The sequence below is a fragment of the Gopherus flavomarginatus genome, chromosome 10 (assembly GCF_025201925.1).
Source record: "Gopherus flavomarginatus isolate rGopFla2 chromosome 10, rGopFla2.mat.asm, whole genome shotgun sequence".
Taxonomy (NCBI): domain Eukaryota; kingdom Metazoa; phylum Chordata; order Testudines; family Testudinidae; genus Gopherus; species Gopherus flavomarginatus.
Window position 1 is genome coordinate 65,596,441 of NC_066626.1, and position 22,815 is coordinate 65,619,255.

At 44.4% G+C, this 22,815-nt stretch overlaps 1 protein-coding gene across 3 annotated transcripts in view; it reads left to right on the forward strand.

Annotated features, from left to right (window-relative positions):
* The window catches only part of NCKAP5 (NCK associated protein 5), a 634,612-nt gene that overhangs the window by 588,019 nt on the left and 23,778 nt on the right, over positions 1-22,815 (forward strand). For 2 of the 3 annotated variants that reach the window (XM_050915979.1, XM_050915977.1), the window contains 3 exons: positions 2,082-2,221; positions 3,932-4,061; positions 7,012-7,199. In XM_050915979.1, the coding sequence (XP_050771936.1) occupies positions 2,082-2,221; positions 3,932-4,061; positions 7,012-7,199 (458 nt within the window). The remainder of the gene's footprint in view (positions 1-2,081; positions 2,222-3,931; positions 4,062-7,011; positions 7,200-22,815) is intronic. The other variant, XM_050915978.1, reaches the window with a different exon arrangement.

Here is a 22,815-nt window from a genome sequence, read left to right on the forward strand (position 1 = left end):
AATAGGGGCAGCTATTACACTCCTTGTATAACCTATAGCCCAATGAGAGGTGCAGCTTCAAATCCATCCTGCCTGATTTGGAGAAAGGACTTGATCCCAGGTCTCCCACTTCCTGTGTGACTATCCTAACCACTGGGTTACATGATATTCTGGATGCAGCTTTAAATCTCTCCTGTTGAAGCTGTTCCACTTTGTGTGAAATATTTAAACATCCATTGGGCCAGAGAGAATGAAATGTGAGAAGGTGACTCTGTAGCCCTGTGGTTAGTGCCGTCACCTGGGATGTGGAAGAGTCTGGTCCAAGTCCCTACTCCAGTGACCATATCCCAGGTAAATGCTTTAGCCACTGGGCTATACTACCACCTCCTTCTGCGAATGCCCACTTGATCGGGCTCTACAGGTGAGCTAGGTGGGGGAACATCTAGTTTGAGGATCCCACTGTGGTTTAGGTAGGAGCCAGGTGCTGGGTGTCAGGACTTGGGTAGCTTTGTGCATGCTCACCAGCAGAAGCGTAGGTGCCATGGGGACTTTCCAGTGGAAATGTGGGCTTCTACAGGGTTAGGCAGCATTTGAACAGGAGCACTGAGGATCTACATTTTGGGATTAGGTGCCCAAAGTGACAATTAAATGTTTAAATCCCTTTGTGGATCTAGCCTTAGATTAAAACATATAAACACATACTAAGAGACAGTGATCCCTGCCCTAAAGAGTTTACATTCTAAAAAGAGAACTATTAAAAACCCAGCAAAAAATCTACAGGCTGAACCTTTTTTGCTAACACTTTGTCAAGGTAGGATATTTATTGCAACTAAAAAAATGACACTGATTCATTTAACTTGCATGACTCTGTGCCACGTTGCCCTCATACAAGAAATCCCATTTAATGATCATGTAAGGCTAGACATCAGGTTTAAATTTAGGGTAAGGCCACCAAAGTATGTTTTGCTAAATTGCTGTTATTTAAATTGAACCTAAGACTAAATAGTTTTTCATCAGAATGGTGAAGGTTTTTAATTAAACCTATTGGAATGTAGTTGATTTAGTCATATTCCCATTGCAGTATATTAGAGTACAAACACATATTGTGGTGTTTATTGCAAACTCCCCTGCAGGTTTTGAATCAAAGCTAAATAAAATATATTTTGATACATATTATTTTCGAAAGAAATGTATTGTTAATTAATGGCACAGCTAAGAGAGATTCAGAAGAGAAATCTTAGTTATAGATTATATGCTACATGCTTGAATAGCCACATGTGTGACCTCAATTCAGCAGTGTGCTATAGAGTAGACTCCATGATTAAACACTGTCATTATAACAAATTGAATAGAAACTGCAAGCACTGAATTGCTTCATAAGAAGTTGGTAGCAGTAAGATTGCACTGATTTTAATGCTACTATTCACCGCACCAACCTTGTAAGGTTTGTATCTTAATTAAATTGTCGTGAAGAGATGCAAAAAAAGTAGAATACATCAGATTGTGAGGTCAACTCATTCTTTCCTGGAATATTTTTATCTGGCCCTTCTTCTTTACCCTACTTCTCCAAAAACACAAGTATAATTTTATTCTACAAAGCACAGTTTATTTTCTTAAATTTTGGTTTTACATAATATACATGTAAATAAAAAGAACTATTTGATCTAAAAAATTTCTGGAACAAAGTATAATTTCCTATTTGTGTCTTTGTCAACAAACTGAGTTTGCTATGTTTCTCTCCATCACAATATAAAATAACAGTACAGCTCTTCTAACAACTTCCTAAAAATCATTGTAACATTTTGTTTCTCATTTGCAAAGAGTTTATATTTTAAAAGTCAAAGACTGACTTTAAATTGTGTCTTCTCTTCTCTCCTCCTGATAACTGGGAAGTGCTTTGGGCAAGATTCTGCCACCCTTATGTTGAACAGCACCTTACTATACAAGTAGTTCCATTGAAGAATGGGATGATTTGACATGAATAGAAGTATCAGACTCTGACCCGTAATTGAACACTGGATTACTCCTAAACACAATCAAATGCTGTTGTTAGTGTAATGATGATGAGATCCATAAATTGCCTAATCTCTTTCTGAATTCAGGAATAATTAACCCTCCAAAGCAAAGTGAACATGAACAAATTCTGGTGACTTCTGTTTCATTAGAGCATACTGAAAAAAATGTGGAAAACAAGAAGATTCTTCCAGACTGGAGCAGCAAGAAAGCCACTAAAAAAACAAAGGTATAAATTGAAAGAAAAATGCCAATGGTGTAACTAGCATATATATTTAGTCTAAAGGCCATACTTTACTGCAAAGAGTCAAAATTTTGGAGATACAGTTCTTTCCTGATTTAGGTTTTGCTGTTGGTGTGGTATGAGTGAGTGGACATAATATCATTGTAGTGTAAACAGTAAAATAATCTTTTGGTTTCTGTCATTATGTTAATCCCTACAATGATCTCTCTCTCTTTCAATCCTTCCTTGTAAATGATGAAAAGCACAAATAGACAAATGCATACACTTGTGTAAAAGCTGCTGTTGATGGGTGCAGGGCTATGAATGATTAGAAGTGCCAAATGAGTCAAGCCCTGTTGGAAGAACAGGTGCAGCAGGTTAGCAAGTGGGAGCCCTTGAGATAAAGGATACATAGAATGATTTAAAAAAAAAAACCTTCTCAAGAAAGGGGATGGTTAAACTGATTCACAGCTAGTATGTAAGTCTCACACTATTGGTTATGTTGTGATTAATGCTAATCTTTTTGTCTTATGCTTTTTTTTTAACTTGTGCCCCTGTTCCTTTATAAAGCTGGCCCAGACTCTTGCTCTCCATGGTACACACAGATAAGTTAAGTGGCTTGCCTAATGTCGCATTGGCAAGTCTGTGGCAGGTCCTGATTAGAGTACTGCTGCCTCTCACTCCTATACTCCTGTTGTTAGAATATGCTTCTTACCCAATAAGCAGCTGCCATTTAAAATCTCTCATGAATTGAGGAACACATGGGAAAAACCAGCATCTCCACAACTACCGTAAGAAGTGCTTGTATTAAAAAAAGTTTTAAAAGTCAATCCACGTGATAATTGTACTTGTGGACCCTGCTATCTGGTTGATAATCAGAACACCAGGTACAAATACCACCCTGTTCTGAATATCAGATGTAACTTCCTCCGCTGTCCTTTCTGCTGCCGCTGAACTCCTAAATCTTCAGCACTTCCATGGAGTGTGGTATCAGGACCAGGGCTGCTCTTTACTAGGGATCTTCATTTCCAGAGGAAGCAATGTATTTATCTATGCCCTCCCCATGGAGTCCAGAGGAGAAGGAGCCAATTGTGGAGTTTATTGCTTCCCCTATCGCTCTGCCAAAACAGAGGAAGGGGGGCATGACATTAAAATGGCTGAATTGCTCACAGGTGGTAAAGCCTGAGTATTTTATGCTAGTCATTCCAAACAAGTGCTGATAAAACCTTTACACAGTCCTACGCATCATTTGTTGTGTGAATGCCCTACATGCTATCTTAGAAATACTTGAGAGGTTTTAAAATTGTATATGATGGTACTTTATAAATGCAAATAAATAAATAAATATTACCTGAGGAAAGTGTGCAACCTTAAAACAGTTTTACAGAGGGAAAGAGGCTGGATTCTCCCACTCTTTCTCATGTTAAGCTGTTACTCAGTCAAGGAGTCCTGTTTAAACCAGTGGGACTAAGTGAGGAGTATCTGAGGAGAATCTGGCCTGATATAAGCAGGAATAACTCTTGAGACATATCTGGACAATAATAGTGGCTATTTCCCATGCTGTCAAACGTATGTTTACATGCTGAATGATAATTGTTGTAGTTCAATTAGTAAATCCGAGGTTTTCTTTGATGAATGCAAAATGTTTTATATCCTAATAAAATATTCTGCCATAGTATATGAGTCATTCTCATTGTGCTATTATTACTGGTGCAGGACACGGCACTGCGAGTGTGCACTTATTCTGCTAGCAGCAGTAGTGACACTGAGACGGAGCCAGAGTATGAAACAAATGACTTTGGAACTACAGGGGAAAAGTTAGCAGATTTAATGAAGAACAAACAAGGTAACCAAAAATTTATACATGGTAATGTATAGTTCTGATCTCCATCCTGACAGCAACTGATTGTCTTTCATTGTGTAGTTATTTTCACTTTTTAACTCTATCTTTCTTCAGACATAATTTTCTATTATGTATTTTTTATTATATATCCGCATCATTGTTTTCTGTTACACCATGGGCATAACTCTAAGGCTGTTATTCATAAATACCCGCGGTGAACTAAAAAGTCTAGCTGCGTTATTGCAGCAATAAAAAGGTGATTATAAAGATAACTTTTTTTTAAATTACGTAATTTAGTAGTAGGTTAAAATAACCCAATGAGCCATGGTTGTAGCTTTCTAACTGTCCTATGACAGTGGTACTGTTTACACGGCTATAGTTAAGGCTCTGTCAGCCTCCCCAGTGTATATTGCCACTTTTCTGAGGATCAAATTCAGTCACAAGAATCAACTGTGAATTAAAAACTAGCATGAAAGCTCAACAGTGAATTTCTTGGGGTAATTTTTCTAAATTTTGAGGTAACTGAGTGCTGGATTGGTGGCCCAGGAGATTGCTGTCTGCATTCAAACACCAGAATAGGTAATTCATGAGTAGCAGCAACAGTGGAAGCCATCCTGCAATGTATGTTAGGTGTTTTATGGAGAAGACTCTTTGCAGTGGGAAAGTCCGGGCCCATTCCATCCTTGGCTTCCCTGCTACAAACAATTCAAGGGAGTGTATAGGGCCACTACAAGAGCTGTGCACCAATGAACCCACTCAAGCCCTGTGCATTTCCTGAGAATTTAAGGGAGACTTCAGTGATGACTTTGTGCCAGCCCTTTGCACAGGGGGTGAACTTGACCCAGCACATACAGTAGATACTGCAGTGATAAGTGCATTAAAAGTACCACAGGCAGCTAGATACTGCAGATAGACACCCAGGTGCCATTACTTTCTACCAGGAGCTGGACTGAGTGTTTGGCATTTGCAAGGATAATCCATTTGGGTGTTTTTTCAGCAACAAGAGTAGGGTTGCCAATTTTGATTGGATGTGTTCCTGGAGGTTTCATCACATGACATAAACTTTAATTCCTGGAGACTCCAGGACAATGTCAGAGAGTTGGCAACCTGAAGCAAGAGTGTAGGAGGTTGATTATTTTATTTATGATATGCTCCTATTTGGTTAATCTTTGATTATATATGAAATGTTGCAAGTGATTAAATCAAAGAGACACTCCTGATATTTTTCTAAAATGATATTGTAACATGAGAGAATCGTATTTTCTTAAATAGGTGTTGCCATATGTGCAATGATTTCTTTATCCATAATAAATGTTTTAAAGGATTTGATCATGTACAAGTTCCTGCATTAACTAACAGCAGCCTTCAAATTTTCTGACATCTACTGTGAATTAAAACCACCACTTTACTTAGTGAGCCATTAATTTACATAGCTGGCTCATTGGGGTCGGGACAGATAGAACCAAAATGGATGCAAAAATTCTGGTCTGTAATTGAGGCAAACAAAAAAAAAAATCCTAAAATGTTGGTACAGCAAGTGGTTGTTTTTTCTCCTATGGACCAACATTTTTGCCTTGGGTACTTTAAATACAATTGCCCAGATCAGATAAGTAATAATACTATGCTTCTATTGCAACTTGCAGCCAAAGAGCTCAACACACTTTACTAACATTAATTGATTTAGCCTCACAACACCTGTGTGTGGGTGAGGTATTATCCTCATTTTACAAATGAGCAGTCTGAGGCACAGAGATGATCTAGATACTTATATGGCCCCATTACTGTATTGTCTCAGAGCCTCACAAACCTTAATGAACTTATCCTCACTACACTCCATGAGGTAGGGGAGTATTTTAATTCCCATTGTACAGGCAAGGAACTGAAGCACAAAGAGACTAAAGGCCCAGTACAAAGCCCATTAAAGTCAATGGAATCGTTCATTGATTCAGTGGGATTTGGATCAGGCTATTAATGAGTTGTTCAGTCACATAGGAAGTCTGTGGTACACTAGGAATTAAACCCAGGCATTCTGAGCCCTTGCACCACGCCTCAACTATCAGACCATCCTAATTTTGATCTCAACTGGATTTTACATCGGTGTGACTCTGTTGAAGGCAGTGGAGACAGTGTTTTTCAAAAGCTACTAGATATACAGTACTTCCGTCAGGTAACATTCAAATGTGTGTAACAGCACGAGCCAGTAGAGAAACAAATGCCCCATCTAGAACATCCTTCCCTTGTGCTGTCTCACACTGTTGCAGAGGGTTTCTTTGCTTTTATTTATTTTTTTTTTAACATAGGTTTCAGGCCTGGCAGTAGGGAGATCTGGGTTCTATTCCTAGCACTGCCACTTCCTGTGTGATCTTTAACAAGTTAATAGAGCCTGATTCTGATCTCACAAACATAGGTTCTATACCACTGTCTTCATTGCCAGCCAGTCAGTTAAGGATTTAAGATTTATAAAACAAATGAAAAAGTAGATAAAAGAAACAATATGTTCAAAAGCAAGCCAACCAAAAGATAGGCATGTGCTCAAGGAAGTTAGGGCTTGAAGGCTATTAACAGCTGAAGATAAAAACTTAAACCAAAAGTATTTAAATAAAAAAAAATTCTATATTGAAGTCAAATTAATAATCTCATCTAAAGTCACAAAAGAAAGGAAATTAAAAATCTTGGATTTGCCCCTCTGCTTATCTCAGACCATTGTATCTTCTTTAAGGATAGAAAGTCATCCTGAATTTTAAGCATTAACTTTGAACGTCCTTTTTAGTAGTTTTAAATCATACCCTTAACTTTTACATAGTTTTTGTTATGCTTTTATTACCAACCACTGACCTTTCCAGTTGTCTTAAAGTATTTGTGTTGCTATTAAAAATTATACTGTGATCCATTTAAGCTGTACATGAACTTTCTCTCAAATAAATGTGCAATGTTTTTTAAAATCTTTCCATAGCTGAGCAAGAAGAAAATACTGTGAGAAAGTCCTTTATGGGGACCCCTATGTCAATCTTGGATTTATATCAACACAGTCTCTATGGCCATTATGGAGAGGATGGGCCTGAACAATTAACACATTACAGTTTTATTGAGCAGCTGAGTGGAGCTTCCAGTAAAGAAGGCAAGAGCAAAGAGATCCCTAGTGTGAGTTATCTTGCTTTTTATGATATTACCTGTTACTTAACCCAGGAATATATCTGTCTCATTTATAGTCGTTCTCTGCATTCATCATTAGTATTTACAGAAACCAAAAAGATACCTGAAAATATGGCATGAGTTGGTAGGGGGAGTAAAGCAAACCAAGCACCTTTTTAACAGAGGTTGCATAAGTGTGGCGATCTTGTAGTCAGCTCTAGCTTACAACAGACTTCCAAAAACTTACCATTAGCGACATTCTGGAGTCCTAAGATTCATGGCAAACTTCTGTTTAAGGATAGCAGTAAAACCCATTATTTCTCTTTTGAAACGCCTACACTGCAGCTGGGAGTATCTCCCAGCCCAGACAAACAGACGCATGCCAGCACTGCTCGAGCCAGTGCTCTAAAAATAGCAGTGTGGACATTGTGGCACAAACAATGGCTCGGGCTAGTCACCCAAGCTCAGACCCAGGGAGTCAGGCGGGCTTAGACTTGGACATTGAGCCCAAGCTGCCCCCACTTCTGCGACATCCACACTGCTATTTTTAGCATGCTAGCTTGAGCAGAGACAAGTCTGTCTACCCATGCGCCTAGTTGCAGTGTAGACATAACATTTGTGACTGCTGCTCCATGCTGTCAGTTTACAAAAGGTTGCATTGCATTTAGTGCAGCATAGGTCTATTAAATGATATTTTAAAAAAATTTCAAGTGGACGTCTGCTGCGATTACCAACTGTTTTGTGGGCTCCCCAAAATACCATCATATTGTCAGACGTAGCTCTGTTAAGACTAGGTCTTTCTTACCACCAGTTTCTGTGCAAACTTCAGTTGACTTAATCAAGGGCTCCACAAAGAGATTAGTAGCAGAGTATGAGCCTTACTATGGCAGTCTCTACCACCTTGAACATACCATATCTCTGAAATAATGTACTTTACCACACTTTCTCGCTTTCTCTCCCTGCCACACACACATTCTTGTTTTCTGTCCATTCCTACCCCTCCTCACTCACCCACACACAAACCAATATTCTCTCTCTCCCTTTCTCAATGAGGTATACAATTCCAAGTATTAAAAGGGAAAATACTTTCTATGGCAAGCAGTCACAGGTGCTATACATTTTTAATGCCTGTTTTACAGAAAATCTTTTCTTATGTGTAAACTTTAAAAAAAAACAAATCTGTTTCTGTAAGTATAAATTTTATTAAAAGAACCTAGAATTAGTTTTAAGGAAGAAACTGAGTGGTGACTTGAACCCAGGGCTGCTGGAGTGTATGTAATTTCTGCTCTGGGGATGCAGCAAATGATGGCTTCAAACACACTGATCAAGGTCCCACACAACTCTCATCTCTGAACCTCAGTGCTTTATGAACAGAAAATTGCATTTTCCCCATAGTAGATGTAAACCTGCTTGCTATTTTATATCATCCATAAACGGTGGACTTCTGCACCACTTAATACCTAAGATACCATATCTCTGAAAAGTGCAGACAGAGCGTATAGGAGGGTCCACACTAGCCCTGAAGTAGGTGGCATAGAGAGGCCATTGGTGGCTGCTTAAAGAATGGACAGTTGGATCTAATTACATGGCTCTAGTTCCTCCAAATCTCTGCCTGTGGGTGCACAGATAAACTGGCAGATATTTCCAACTATCGTCTTGGAATAGTAGCCGTAGTGGACCTCCAGTGCTAACCACAGCCTGTTTCATACCACCTCCCCCACCAACACTGTACAGTTCCCTGCAGAAAGGTGGATTACTTGGACTTTGTGTGTGAAGAGGTGAAGTATTTTTTGCTAAACCCTGCCCATTGCCCCTTAAAATACCACTGGTGAGCATGTGCCTTCATTCTCCCAACTCTTCTCCAGCTGGGGCTTTTTTACCTCAATTTCAAAAGTGCAGTGAAACACAAATAAAAGTAGTTTGTTAACAAAGAATCAATGGCTAGAACCTGGAGTGAATGATCCCAAAGCAGACAGCACCAGCTGGCTAGTCAGGGACTTCCAGCCTTGCTTCTACCCTGCCTACCAGACGCACAGCAACCAGGCCCAGAAATTCCACTTGAGCAGTAGCAGCCTCAAAGAGTTTGGAGGGGACATGCTTAGGAAAATGTCTTGACCTTCAGGGCTCCTTCTCTAAAGAAGCCACCACCAGCTACAGCTGAGGGCACAGGGTGCAAATCAGGATCCTTCAGCCCCAGTGCCCCTTAATCTCAACCAGACCTTCCTGGGATGCTGGTCCTAGTGGCCTTCAAATGAGGAGCAGCAATAGCCAAGAAACACTTGCAAGGGTCAGACTTTGGAAAGCATCCAGGTTCAGCTTTAGCTGGTGCTGCAGAAGATAAGCCTCTGGCTTGCATGCAGCCTCTTTGCTATCCATCCATTTGCTTCCCTCCATGGGGCTCCGAGCCACTTGACATCATTGTCTTCACTCAGCTCTGTGATCTGGACTTGGATATATTATTTTCTCATTAGTCGAATTGTCATTGGTTGTTGGTCCATCTTCTTCCCCCATTGCCCTTATCTCTGCAATCCTTCATCTATCAAATCCCTCATTCACATCCCATTGTGCTTCTTTCCCCTTACTCTCCTCCTCATCCTCTTCTCAGTCCTACAATCCCTTCCCACCATTCCTCTCCCTCACTTCAACCCTGACTTCCCCATTGAAAAAACAACTAAAACTAAATGATTATAGCAGAAATTAAGTGAACATATTAATGTTTTAAAAATGCAACTAACAAAATCTGTGCCATGTCATCACTCTCTTCACTTTGCATATTGAATCTCTTTCCCATAGCCTTTCTCTTTCTGATGGCAAGCTCTTCTCAGGGGGAACTGCATTCTACTCTGTAGCAGTGCAGCACCTAGCACATTTTGAGCACTCTTGTAAATATACTGGAGGACGATAATAGAAAATAATGCAAGGACTGTTGTATGTGGCACAGTGGGTTAGATCACAAGAGAGAAAAAGTGCATCCCCGTTTGTGCACTTAAGAAAATCATTGTACAATCATAGAATGTCAGGGTTGGAAGGGACCTCAGGAGGTCTTCTAGTCCAACCCCCTGCTCAAAGCAGGACTAATCCCCAAACAGATTTTTACCCCCGTTCCCTAAATGACCCCCCACAACCCTGGGTTTAGCAGGCCAATGCTCAAACCACTGAGCTATCCCTCCCCACATATCCCTCAATTCCATAGAGCTATCCCGCCCCACATATCCCTCAATTCCATAAAGCTGGCGATATCTGTTAAATAGGAGAGAGCATTGGAGGTTAGGCCCAGAGTGAACAGTCAGAATGACATGGAGGAAGCTTTCATAGCTCTTACTTACACTGTGGCTTCAAGGCAGTGCTCTGAAACCTGAACTTTTCTGAACACTAAATTCACTCACAAACTTAGAAAGAAAAATCCTGACATGTACCTTCTTTGTTTCACTATCTACCAACATTTATCTAATGACTGGACTATGCTCTGGCCTTACAATTAGAAAATCACAAAGAAAAGAAAAGGATAAATGAGGGGAAACAAACATTTAATTCCTCACATTAAACATTTAGAGATTCACAGCTTAATTATGTAGACATAATGAATTGTCTCAAAACAAATATTGGAATTCTGCCTTTGCAAGGCCAAGGTCTTTTGCTATTAATAGAGCGATCAGATTTGGTTGTATTATATCAAATGGGCTAAAAAAGGTTGTATTTGAACTTAATTAATTTTTACTGGTATATTATAGTTTTTCATGTTTAAATAATGTGCAAAATCAGCATTAGGTTAAAATTAAACAAAACTCATTGAAATGACCTTAAGGACCTTGTAAAAATGCATCATTAAACTAGAAAACAGCAGGTACAGCTCAGCACCAGCATTTATCATGCATTAAGTTGGGGGGCTTTTAAGCTCCTTTTTGAATATTGGAAACAGTGCTCAAAAACAGTGTTGCCTCTTGGTGAACAGTGAAAGCTCGAGAAAACACAAGGGATTTGCCTATTAGTATTAAACTTTTCAGAATGACAAATGAGGAGCAGTGACCATGAAAAGCTGGTTGCCCCTGAACTCCTTGTTTGAACCAGCACAGCAATTTTTTTCTCAGCTGTAATTTGTCCGCCACAAGAAGATCCATAGTCTGTTTAAATTAGACTTGTGTGGCTTGAAACATTACTCACAAAAAATGGGGAATACTGGCAACAAGGACCTAAGTCAACAATTCTGAAAAATCAGGCAAATTTTGGAAAGGAACTGTCATCTATAATGTGGCCTTCTAAAAAGAAGATGGTACGTGCCTTGAATTTAATTCTTGAATGATATATGTGAAGGCTTTTTTTTTTTTAATTTTAAAGTGTCATGATGGACAGAATGAGTTTACCCTGCTTGTCAAAGGAGCAGTGTGCCGTGGCCGTACCTTAAATTAAATTGGCCTGTAAGGCACCACTAGTAAGTTGGTGGTTACAGGCTCAGTGCTGTAATGAGACATTTTGGAAGGAAGCTCTGCTAACCTGGCACTATCGTAGTCTGATTTGTCTCTCTTCCCCCAGTACACATTCACCAGTGCTACCCCCAAAATACACACACACACATACATTCAGTCACCAAAAGCAAGGCTTTTACATAGCAAGGCTTCAGAATATTAAGCAATCAATAGACAAAATATCTTTCTTACAGAGGGGGAACTAAACAGAATGAGAAATTACACATTGTTTCTAAGGATGTCAAATAAATATGTAATGTTGCTCAATCCAGTCTTTGATCTGAGATATCCTAAACTTTCTGTTTTGGAAATTATTTTTAATATCTGCAAATTTCTGCTCACAGTAAGAGATCATTTTAAATCAGCTAGGAAAATGTAGGCATGCCAGGAAATTCTGAAATACACAGATTCTTCAGTAAGTTACCATTTTTATACAAAAAACCCCCAGAATTTTAAAAAGAAGATTATTAAAGTAAACTGAAGGATGTGGATAAAACCATCATCTAAATTAATAGGATTAATATATTTTTCTAAGATGATTTTTGCTAATTGCAGTATTTCAAAAATGGGAGCACAATTATTTTTATATGCAGCAATTAATTTTGATTTTTAATTAAACAATAACTGATCTAATTTAATGAACTCCTATATGACCTGTACCAAACACCATCAAAGTCAGTAGAAAAACACCCATTGATTTCGGCAAGCTTTAGATCAGGCCTGTAGTCTACGGAATATTGCTTCTTCTATTGCCTGTGGCAATAATTGATAATGCCCTAAACCACTTGCTGACATCATGATCTCGGCTCCAGTTAAACTGAAATCTGAATCATGACAAGTCAGAGATGGAAATGTTATTTCACAATTTGCATTAGCTCAGTGGGTTTTTTTTAATAAAAATTAATAAATCACAGCACATTTTAAAGAACTCAGAAAACAAGACGTCTGTTCATCACTTTCCCCTGTTGTTTGTACAGCACCTAGCACAAGGTGATCCAGGTCCATGACTAGGGCTCAGGTGCTGTGGCAATACATCTAATAATTCATTATTTTTACTGCCTTCTTTCTGGCTGCAGAAAAGCATGCCAGTTAGTTTATCATCCTTATGACCCCAAAGCTTCATGAAAAATATATGCTCATCTGTCTCTATCTAATGGAGTGACATGTTTTTATTTAATATAGTCGTTCTTCTTTCCTTTCCTCCCTATATGTAGTTCAGTTAAAATCATAAAGATTTTTTCTTGCTTATATTTCAAGGTATGACTTGGTGAGGGCAGAAAGGATAGGTTCCTTTTGTAGAAGAAGAGTGATGAAATGTTTGTATCCATTGCAAGCTTGGAAATCCATTTTTCCTCAATTACAATGATTTACATGTAAACACTGACTTTTCACCTCACATTACAGTGTTTACTACATCAATGATTTAATTATAGACCCAATTAACTAAAGAGGTTTATTTATGCATAAGTGAAGTTATACTCTTTTTTTCTATGCAGCAGAGTGCCTGTGTATTGTACAGCTGATTCATGAAGGAGATTTGATGCTCAAATCATCATGTCTTGCAATTCAAGTAGCTTTTAGAGCTAGCTGGCAAATATGGGCAGAAGAAAAACAAATATATCAACAGAGAAACCAGTGCTGCTTTGGTTATGTTTATGAATGGAATCAACATGGTGACATTCCCAGATAAACTCAATAATTTTTACAAGTGAGTGAGTTGATTGGGAATTAACGTATGTCTCAGTATACTTGCAAGTCTTCTGAAGTATCACAGTGGCACAATGGAGTATCCAAACAAGGACTTACAAAATGATGATAATTAGTAATTATGCAATGTCTGCCATTCTCAAAGAGCCAAAAGCATTTTACGAGCAATGCATAAGCCAATCCAGCACCACTTAATTGCAGTTGTACCTGGTGGCAGGAGGCAGCATGTAGGCAGGAAACCACTGCAAAGCATACTGCGTACGAGTAGAAGGAGAGGAAAGTTTGGTCAAGGACTCGAGGCAAATGCCTCCTCTTATTAAAAGTGCCATTAGATCTTTCACATCCACTTGGAGCTGACATGACTACAGTTTTTAAGATCCAAAAGAGACAAATATGGTAAACTTCATTAAACTCAATTTCTCTGACTCACAAGGGATGCAAGGTTGAGCTGATCCTGATGGGATTGGAATCTGTGGTTCTTCTTCGAGTGATTGCTCATATCCATTCCAGTTAGGTGTGTGCGCCGCGCGTGCACATTCGTCGGAAAACTTTTACCCTAGCAACTCAGTGGGCCGGCAGGTCGCCCCCTAGAGTGGCGCTGTCATGGTGCTCGATATATACCCCTGCCGGCCCACCCGCTCCTCAGTTCCTTCTTACCGCCCGTATCGGTCGTTGGAACAGTGGAGCGCGGCTTAGCTGACCTCCACTTCCCTAGCTACTCATAGTTCTCGTGTATATAATTATGCGGTTATAATCCTTTTATATATATATTTGTATAGTTATACGTTTTTTCTTTGCTAACATAGTTAGTTTAGTAATAGTTAGCGGGGTTCAGGAAGTAGCCTCTTCCCCGCACCCGGTGCCGGAGCCCATGCACGGCTCACCGGGTTTTAAAATGGGCTCAGCCTGCCAGAAGCCAATGCCGACGGGAGATCCACATGACTCCTGTTTGAAGTCACACTTGACAGCTAAGTGCCCCATTTGCAAGGCTTTTAAGCCGAGAACAAAAACGAGCGGGACTTTCACTTACCCCTCCACCTTTTGGCACCGAGCGATGATCAAGCGGCTAGCAGAAGCGCCTCCTCGGCACCGGACCCCGCCGGTACTGCCAAGGCCTTTCGGCACCGGCCATCGCCGGCATCAGCTCGGCACCGCTCCCTCCCTCCAAGGTCAAGAAAGCCTACAATTCCTGCTGGTGCCTGACGGCTCCCCGGCACGTGCCGTGGTTGAGCCCCCTGCTCCTGCTGCTTCCGTGCCACCTGCATCACAGCCAGAGAGCTCGTCTAAGTCGGATCGCCCGGCACCGACACCTGCAGAGGCACCGATGATGTCGGCACCGTCAATTCCAGTCCCACAAGGGCCATCGAATCCGGTGCCTGACGGCTCCCCGGCACACGCCGTGGTTGAGCTTACTGCTTCCGCTGCTTCTGTGCCAACTGCACCACAGCCAGAGAGCTGGTCTAAGTCGGATCGCCCGGCACCGACACCTGCTGAGGCACCGATGACGTCGGCACCGTCAATTCCAGTCCCACAAGGGCCGTCGAATCCGGTGCCTGATGGCTCCCCGGCACGCGCCGTGGTTGAGCTTACTGCTCCTGCTGCTTCCGTGCCAACTGCACCGCAGCCAGAGAGCTTGTCTAAGTCGGATTGCCCGGCACCGACACCTGCGGAGGCACCGAAGACGTCGGCATCGTCGTTCCCGGTCCCACAAGGGCCGTCGAATCCGGTGCCTGACGGCTCCCCGGCACACGCCGTGGCTGAGCTTACTGCTCCTGCTGCTTCCGTGCCAACTGCACCGCAGCCAGAGAGCTCGTCTAAGTCAGATCGCCCGGCACCGACACCTACCGAGGCTCTGACGACCTCGGTACCGTCGATCCTGGTCCCACGAGGGCCGTCGAATCTGGTGCCTGACAGCTCCCCTGTATGCACTGTGGTTGAGCCTGCTGTTCCCTCCACGCCGGACACATTACCAACGGCGAGGGATCTCATTGCCATGACAGAGTCGATGCTGCCTGACCCTGGCACCGCCGGTGCGGGTAATACAGTCTCTTCATTTGACCATCCTCTGTCGGCACAGCAGAGCGGCACCGTTCATGATCACGGTCCCGCAGACGCTCCAGGTCCCGTCGGCACACCCGACACCACTTGCAGTCCCGGTGCTGTTTTCCTCCTCGGTACTGGTCGCACTCGCCGCACCGGTCGGTATCCCATTCGCCGACCCGCTACTATCGGCACCGTTCTGACTCCCGGCACCACGACAGGTACCGTGACTCCCGTAGCCTCTCCCCGAGCCTCAAGATCTCGGTCGACCTCCCAGCACCGTTCTGGTTTCAGGTCTGGATCTCGTTCCAGGTACCGGTACGCCTCCCGGTGCCGGTCCCCGGTGCCGAGTTGGGCAAGGTCCGATAGAGTCAGAGACTCTGCCCATGCCTTTTTTTTTTTAGTACCTCCATGGCCATCCAGACACGCATCCATGTCATCCCACGTGCGCAGATCTTATGCTCAGGCAACCTGAGGTGGAGGAGGTCCCTAGGTAGAGGACTCGGTATGGTGCCCTCTAAAGGGTACGTCCTCTCGTCTGTCCGTCCTCCTCTCTGCTCACTAGTCGTTCAGTCCGTTAAGGAGAGGGATTGGCATGGCCACCGGGCGCCAGCCCCGAAACCGAAGGAGGCTCGGTGAATGAACCTACTTGGCCGCCAGGTGTACTCTGCAGAGGCCCTGCAGCTCTGGGTAGCAAAGCAACCAGCCTTGCTTAGCTGCTATAATTATAGCACCTGGGTGACGGTAGTTTAGTTTATGGAGTTTCTCCCTCAAAACTCCTGCCAAGAGTTCGCTGCCGTCTTGGAGGACGAGGAAAAAAAAAAAAAAAAAACGGTACCTAGAGCGTCCCTCCAGGCCTCGTTGGACGCACCAGACTCAGCAGCCAGGACTCTGGCCTTTGGTGTTGCCATGAGGTGCATCTCATGGCTTCAGGTTTCAAACCTCCGGCCAGAGCTGCAGTATGCCATTCAGGACTTACCCTTTGTTGGTAAAGGCCTCTTCGCGGCAAAGACAGCCCCAGGCTGCGAAGCCTGATGGACAATAGGGTCCTAACGCGCTTTCTCAGCATGCATATGCCAGCAACCAAACGCAGGCCTTTCTGTCCCCAGCCGCCATACTCTGTGCCTAACCAGAGACAGGACTTTGGCAAACGGCGAGGCCAAGGTGGTCGCAGACAAACGTCAGGACCCCTAAAGAGCCAAGGTCAAGGTCCCTCGCAATTACCACTGGGACCAAAGACGAACCTCCCAAGGTGCGCCTGAGGGCGGTGTACCAGTCACAGGCCGGGATCCCAATACCGCTTTCTCCTGGCGTGGCCCCAGTTAATTTCAGATCGCTGGGTTCTGCGCACGGTGGAGCATGAGTACCACCTCTAATTTGTTCCAACCCTGTCTCCCTTCAGGGACCCCTCTCACGAGCAATTCCTCGTACAAGAGGTGCAGACGCCGACGGACGAAAGGGGCAAGGTGGTTTACTCCCGTTATGCCCTAGTCCCCCACTCGAACGGAGGTCTCAGACCTTCCTAGTCCTGCGCGGACTCAACCAGTTTAGGATAAGGTTGAAGTTCCGCATGGTATCCCTGGGAACCATTATCCCATCCTTGCCTCCTGGGGACTGCTATGCCGCCCTCGATATGATGGATGCGTACTTTCACATCGCCATCTTCCCTCCGCACAGGAGATACCTCCGCTTTCTAGCCAACCATCAGTACTTCTGGTTTATGGTCCTGCTGTAGGGCCTTTCTACAGCCCCCACAGATATTGTCCAAGTGTATGGCCGTAGTCACCGCCTACCTTCGCTGATGTCGGATATGCGTTTTTTCCATATCTGGACGATTCGCTTATCCGAGGAGACTCCGAGACACAAACCACTCAGCACGTGGGCATCGTCACGGTCTTATTCACAGGTCTAGGCCTGATGATTACTATAGAGCAATCCACTCTGGTTCCCACGCAGAGGTTGGACTTCCTAGGCTCTATCCTGGTCTCCGACCTAGCCGGAGCCTGCTTACCACAGCCGCAGTTTTAGGCGATGGCAACAATCATCCGAGGTCTGCAGACTTTCCCAACAACCTCGGCTCGCACTTTTCTCAGTCTCCTGGGTCCATGGCTGCCCGCAAGTTTGTAACCAAACACGCCAAGCTCCGCCTCCATCCTCTCCAAGTCCGGCTCACCTCGGCGTACCGCCCGGACAGGGAGCCAATGGTCATGGTAGTCACTGTTCCCTCGAGCACCTTAGGCTCCCTAGAGTGGTGGCTAACTCCCTCCCTGGTGTGGGCAGGGATGTGGTTCCATCTGCCCCAGCCCTCACTGTCCCTGACGACGGACGCGTCATCTCTCTGCTCGAGTGCTCATGGTCACTTCCGAGCTTAAGGCCTTTGGTCTTCTCGGGAGCTCGATTCCACATCAATGCCCCAAAAATGAGAGTAGTCCATCTGGCGTGCCAGGGGTTCCAGCGGCAGCTGCGAGGCCGTGGTATCTCGGTGTTTACAGCCAACACAACGGCCATGTGCTTCATAAATAACCAGGGAGGGACATGGTCCTCCCCCTTTTGTCAGGAGGCCATCCATCTCTGGGACTTTTGCATGGCCCACTCGATGGAGCTGGTGACGTCCTTTCTCCCAGGCGTTTGGAACGCCTTGGCGCTTTGACTCAGCAGGTCTTTCCTGTCTTACGAGTGGTCACTCTGCCCCATGTGAGGCGTTCTGTTTTCCAGAAGTGGAGATTTTTCCTCACATAGACCTGTTCGCTCACCGCGAGAGCAGAAAATGCCAGATGTTCTGCTCCTTCCAAGGTCTCTCCTCGGGATCGATCTTGGACGCATTCCTGATGCCGTGGAAAGGCCAACTCCTTTATGCCTTCCCACTGTTCCCACTGGTTCATTAGGTCCTGCTCAAACTCCGCAGGGGCAGAGCGCGCATCATCATGATCACTCCAGCGTGGTCAGGCAGCACTGATACACCACGTTGCATGGGCTGTCAATAACCAACCCAATTACTCTGCCACCCCACCCAGACCTCATCACTCAGGGCCACGACAGGTTCGTCACCCGGACCTGCAGCCTCTTCGCCTCACGGTGTGGCTGCTGCGTAACTGAGCCGGGGTGGCAGGAAGCCTTCTACCTGGTCATCGTACCTGGCCGAGTGGAAGCGTTTCTTCTACAGGTGCGATACGCTCGATCTTGCTCCTACTGAGGTCTCGATCCCCTCTATTTGGCCTGCCTCTGGCCTTCAGCGGCAGGACCTGGCGGTATCATCGCTGAGGGTACACTTGGCAGCCATCTCTACCTTCCTGCCAGGCTAAGGTGGACGTTCTGTGTTCTCACACTCTATGGGTTCGAGGTCCCTCAAGGGCTTGGAGCATTTGCACCCTCGGGTGTGCCGCCCAGCCCCAACCTGGGACCTCAACCTAGTTTTAACCAGACTTATGTCTCCCCCATTCGAGCCGTTCGCGACCGGCCCTCTGCTATACCTGTCTTGGACGACAACTTTCCTCGTAGCTGTTACATCAGCCAGACGAGTCTCCGAGCTCAGAGCTCTTGCGGTGGTTGCGCGTACACTAGGTTTCACACAGACAAGGTGCAGTTACGACCACACCCTTCCTCCCTAAGGTGGTTTCAGCCTTTCATGTTACCCACAGCTCAACGCAATGGGCGCAACAATTGCACTCCCTGGACGTCTGTAGAGTGCTCGCATTTATATTGCGCTGACAGAACCATTTCGAAAAGTGCCCCAGCTCTGTCACTGTAGCAGACCAAAGGGAAGGCTTGCTTGTTTTCTTCTCAGAGGATCTCATCTTGGGTGATGGCGTACATCCGCACTTGTTATGATTTGGCTCATATTTCCCCAAGCCACATCACCGTGCATTCTACCAGGGCTGAGGGTTCATCTGCCACCTTGCTGGCTCGTGTTCCTACCCACAAGATCTGTCGCGCAGCTCCATTGGTCCTCGGTCCATACCTTTGCTTCGCAGTATGCCCTGGTTCAACAGTCAAGAGATGCTGTAGCCTCTGGCTCAGCAGTTTTCATTCTGCCACATTTCACTCCGACCCTACCGCCTACGTAAGGCTTGGGATTCACCTAACTGGAATGGATATGAGCAATCACTCGAAGAAGAAAAGACGGTTACTCACCTTTGTAACTGTTGTTCTTCGAAATGTGTTCCTCATATCCATTCCACACCCGCCCTCCTTCCCCACTGTCGGAGTAGCCGGCAAGAAGGAACTGAGGAGCGGGTGGGCCGGCAGGGGTATATATGGAGCACCATGACAGCGCCACTCTAGGGGGTGACCTGCCGGCCCACTGAGTTGCTAGGGTAAAAGTTTTCCGACGAATGTGCACGCGCGGCGCACACACCTAACTGGAATGGATATGAGCAACATATCTCGAAGAACAACAGTTACAAAGGTGAGTAACCGTCTTTTCCAGCAGCAAAGAATCCTGTGGCACCTTATAGACTAACAGACGTTTTGGAGCATGAGCTTTCGTGGGTGAATACCCACTTCCTCAGATGCATGTAATGGAAATTTCCAGGGGCAGGTATATATATGCTAGCAAGCAAGCTAGAGATAACGAGGTCAGTTCAGTGAGGGAGGATGAGGCCCTGTTCTAGCAGTTGAGGTGTGAAAACCAAGAGAGGAGAAACTGGTTCTGTAATTGGCAAGCCATTCACAGTCTTTGTTCAGTCCTGAGCTGATGGTGTCAAATTTGCAGATGAACTGAAGCTCAGCAGTTTCTCTTTGAAGTCTGGTCCTGAAGTTTTTTTGCTGCAGGATGGCCACCTTAAGGTCTGCTATAGTGTGGCCAGGGAGGTTGAAGTGCTCTCCTACAGGTTTTTGTATATTGCCATTCCTAATGTCTGATTTGTGTCCATTTATCCTTTTCCGTAGAGACTGTCCAGTTTGGCCGATGTACATAGCAGAGGGGCATTGCTGGCATATGATGGCGTATATTACATTGGTGGATGTGCAGGTGAATGAACCGGTGATGGTGTGGCTGATCTGGTTAGGTCCTGTGATGGTGTCGCTGGTGTAGATATGTGGGCAGAGTTGGCATCGAGGTTTGTTGCATGGATTGGTTCCTGAGCTAGAGTTATTATGGTGCGGTGTGCAGTTACTGGTGAGAATATGTTTCAGGTTGGCAGGTTGTCTGTGGGCAAGGACTGGCCTGCCACCCAAGGCCTGTGAAAGTGTGGGATCATTGTCCAGGATGGGTTGTAGATCCTTGATGATGTGTTGGAGGGGTTTTAGCTGGGGGCTGTATGTGATGGCCAGTGGAGTCCTGTTGGTTTCTTTCTTGGGTTTGTCTTGCAGTAGGAGGCTTCTGGGTACACGTCTGGCTCTGTTGATCTGTTTCCTTATTTCCTCGTGCGGGTATTGTAGTTTTGAGACTGCTTGGTGGAGATTTTGTAGGTGTTGGTCTCTGTCTGAGGGGTTAGAGCAGATGCGGTTGTACCTCAGTGCTTGGCTGTAGACAATGGATCGTGTGATGTGCCCGGGATGGAAGCTGGAGGCATGAAGGTAGGCATAGCGGTCGGTAGGTTTTCGATATAGGGTGGTGTTAATGTGACCATCACTTATTTGCACCGTGGTGTCAAGAAAGTGGACCTCCCGTGTAGATTGGTCCAGGCTGAGGTTGATGGTGGGGTGGAAGCTGTTGAAATCGTGGTGGAATTTTTCCAGAGTCTCCTTCCCATGGGTCCAGATGATGAAGATGTCATCAATGTAGCGTAGGTAGAGAAGGGGCGTGAGTGGACGAGAGCTGAGGAAGCGTTGTTCCAGGTCGGCCATAAAGATATTGGCATATTGTGGGGCCATGCGGGTGCCTATAGCAGTGCCACTGATCTGGAGATATATATTGTCATCAAATTTGAAATAGTTGTGTGAAATAGCTCTCTTTTCCAGAGAGCCTAGCTATTTCATACCAGACATTTAGATCAATATGCTATCCCTTCTGACAGCCTTGATAATGAGATATCAACTTCATCTATTTTTTTTAATTAATGTATTTATTTTAAAATATTTGGGGCTTGTGAAAGGAACTGTGTTGACTCTGGAGGCTCATTACCTGTCCACAGAATAGTACAGTGTGGGCAGTGGTAGTACTAACTTCCTCCCACTCTGTCCCATCCCAGTCTTGTCATTTCTAGTAAAGAGAGCATAATGCAAAGAGAGCCCATTCAATCCCTCTCCTGTCTCCTGAGACTGGCAATTATGGATATGGTGTTCTCACACGGATACATAGGAACTGACTCTCATCCCCAGTTCAAGTAGTCCTCTAAACAGCCCTGGGACAACAGCATCCACTGCTTATTACTGACTTGAACGGATTTGAACCAGCAACATAGTAGTTGTATCCTCTTAACAATCCCCTGAACCATCCAGCCCCTCTTCCCTCCTTATCTCATTGTTTAATATTAGTGTCTTTTAGAGGTAGCTTTAGTTAGGAAATACTTCATAATGCCTGTGGAAGTAGAAAGTGCTTGCTGTACAACTTGGTGTGCAGCAATTTGCTGTCCCTTAATATGGTAAAAATTTTAAGCTAGGGCTCAGTTCAGCCCTGCAGGCACATGGAGGTACAATTTGGACTCCAGCAAACATGAGTGATAGCTGTGCCACTAGAGACATTCATTACGAAGGAAGTGGGGGAGAGGGTGGCATACCGTGGTTCCCTGCCCTAGCAGCCCTCCAGAGGTAGTAGCTTTAAGTTCTAGCCAGGGATCCATCAGAGTCTAATTGGTGGAGACTGCATTGAATCATCACATTTCCCAGGTACACTGGCTCTTTCCATCTAGGCCTGTTCACTTTCTTAGCAGCCCCAACTGCCTCCAGATCCACCTTTGAAGCGGTATTTGCAAGCAGCTAGTGCTGGCCCTGCCCAGGCAGACTTTACTTCTCTGGCCGTTTGCAGCCCATGTTCCTACTCTGGAACCCAATGAGAACATCAGGCCTGTAATGTCTTATAATGGTGGTTTGGTTCATCACAGCCAAAAGTAGGTCTACAAAAATGTAGCTTAATTTCAGTCTTGGCACTTATCTGATGATTTTATCATTGTCTTTGCCATTGTCACACCTATGTCATCTGAGTCAGGTCACTTAATCTATATGTGCGTCTACTTAATAAAATGGGTATAATTTCAGTTACTTACCTCACTGGAGAGTATGAGGTGTAATTTATGTTTAACGAGTGTGTTGAGAATCTCAGAGGAATAATGCAATATTTGTTCCATCAAGGAACAATAGAGTCTGGATAATTACACAATTTAATGTCGAATCTACTGTCCTGGGAGTCTCATAAGAGTGACAACTTCAATGAAAAAACCACAGGAGCATGATCCAATAAAATAATGGACTTTATTGTACCACCCATCGAAGTACTTCAGAATTAAAAAATATATCATCGAGCCTCAAGTTTGATT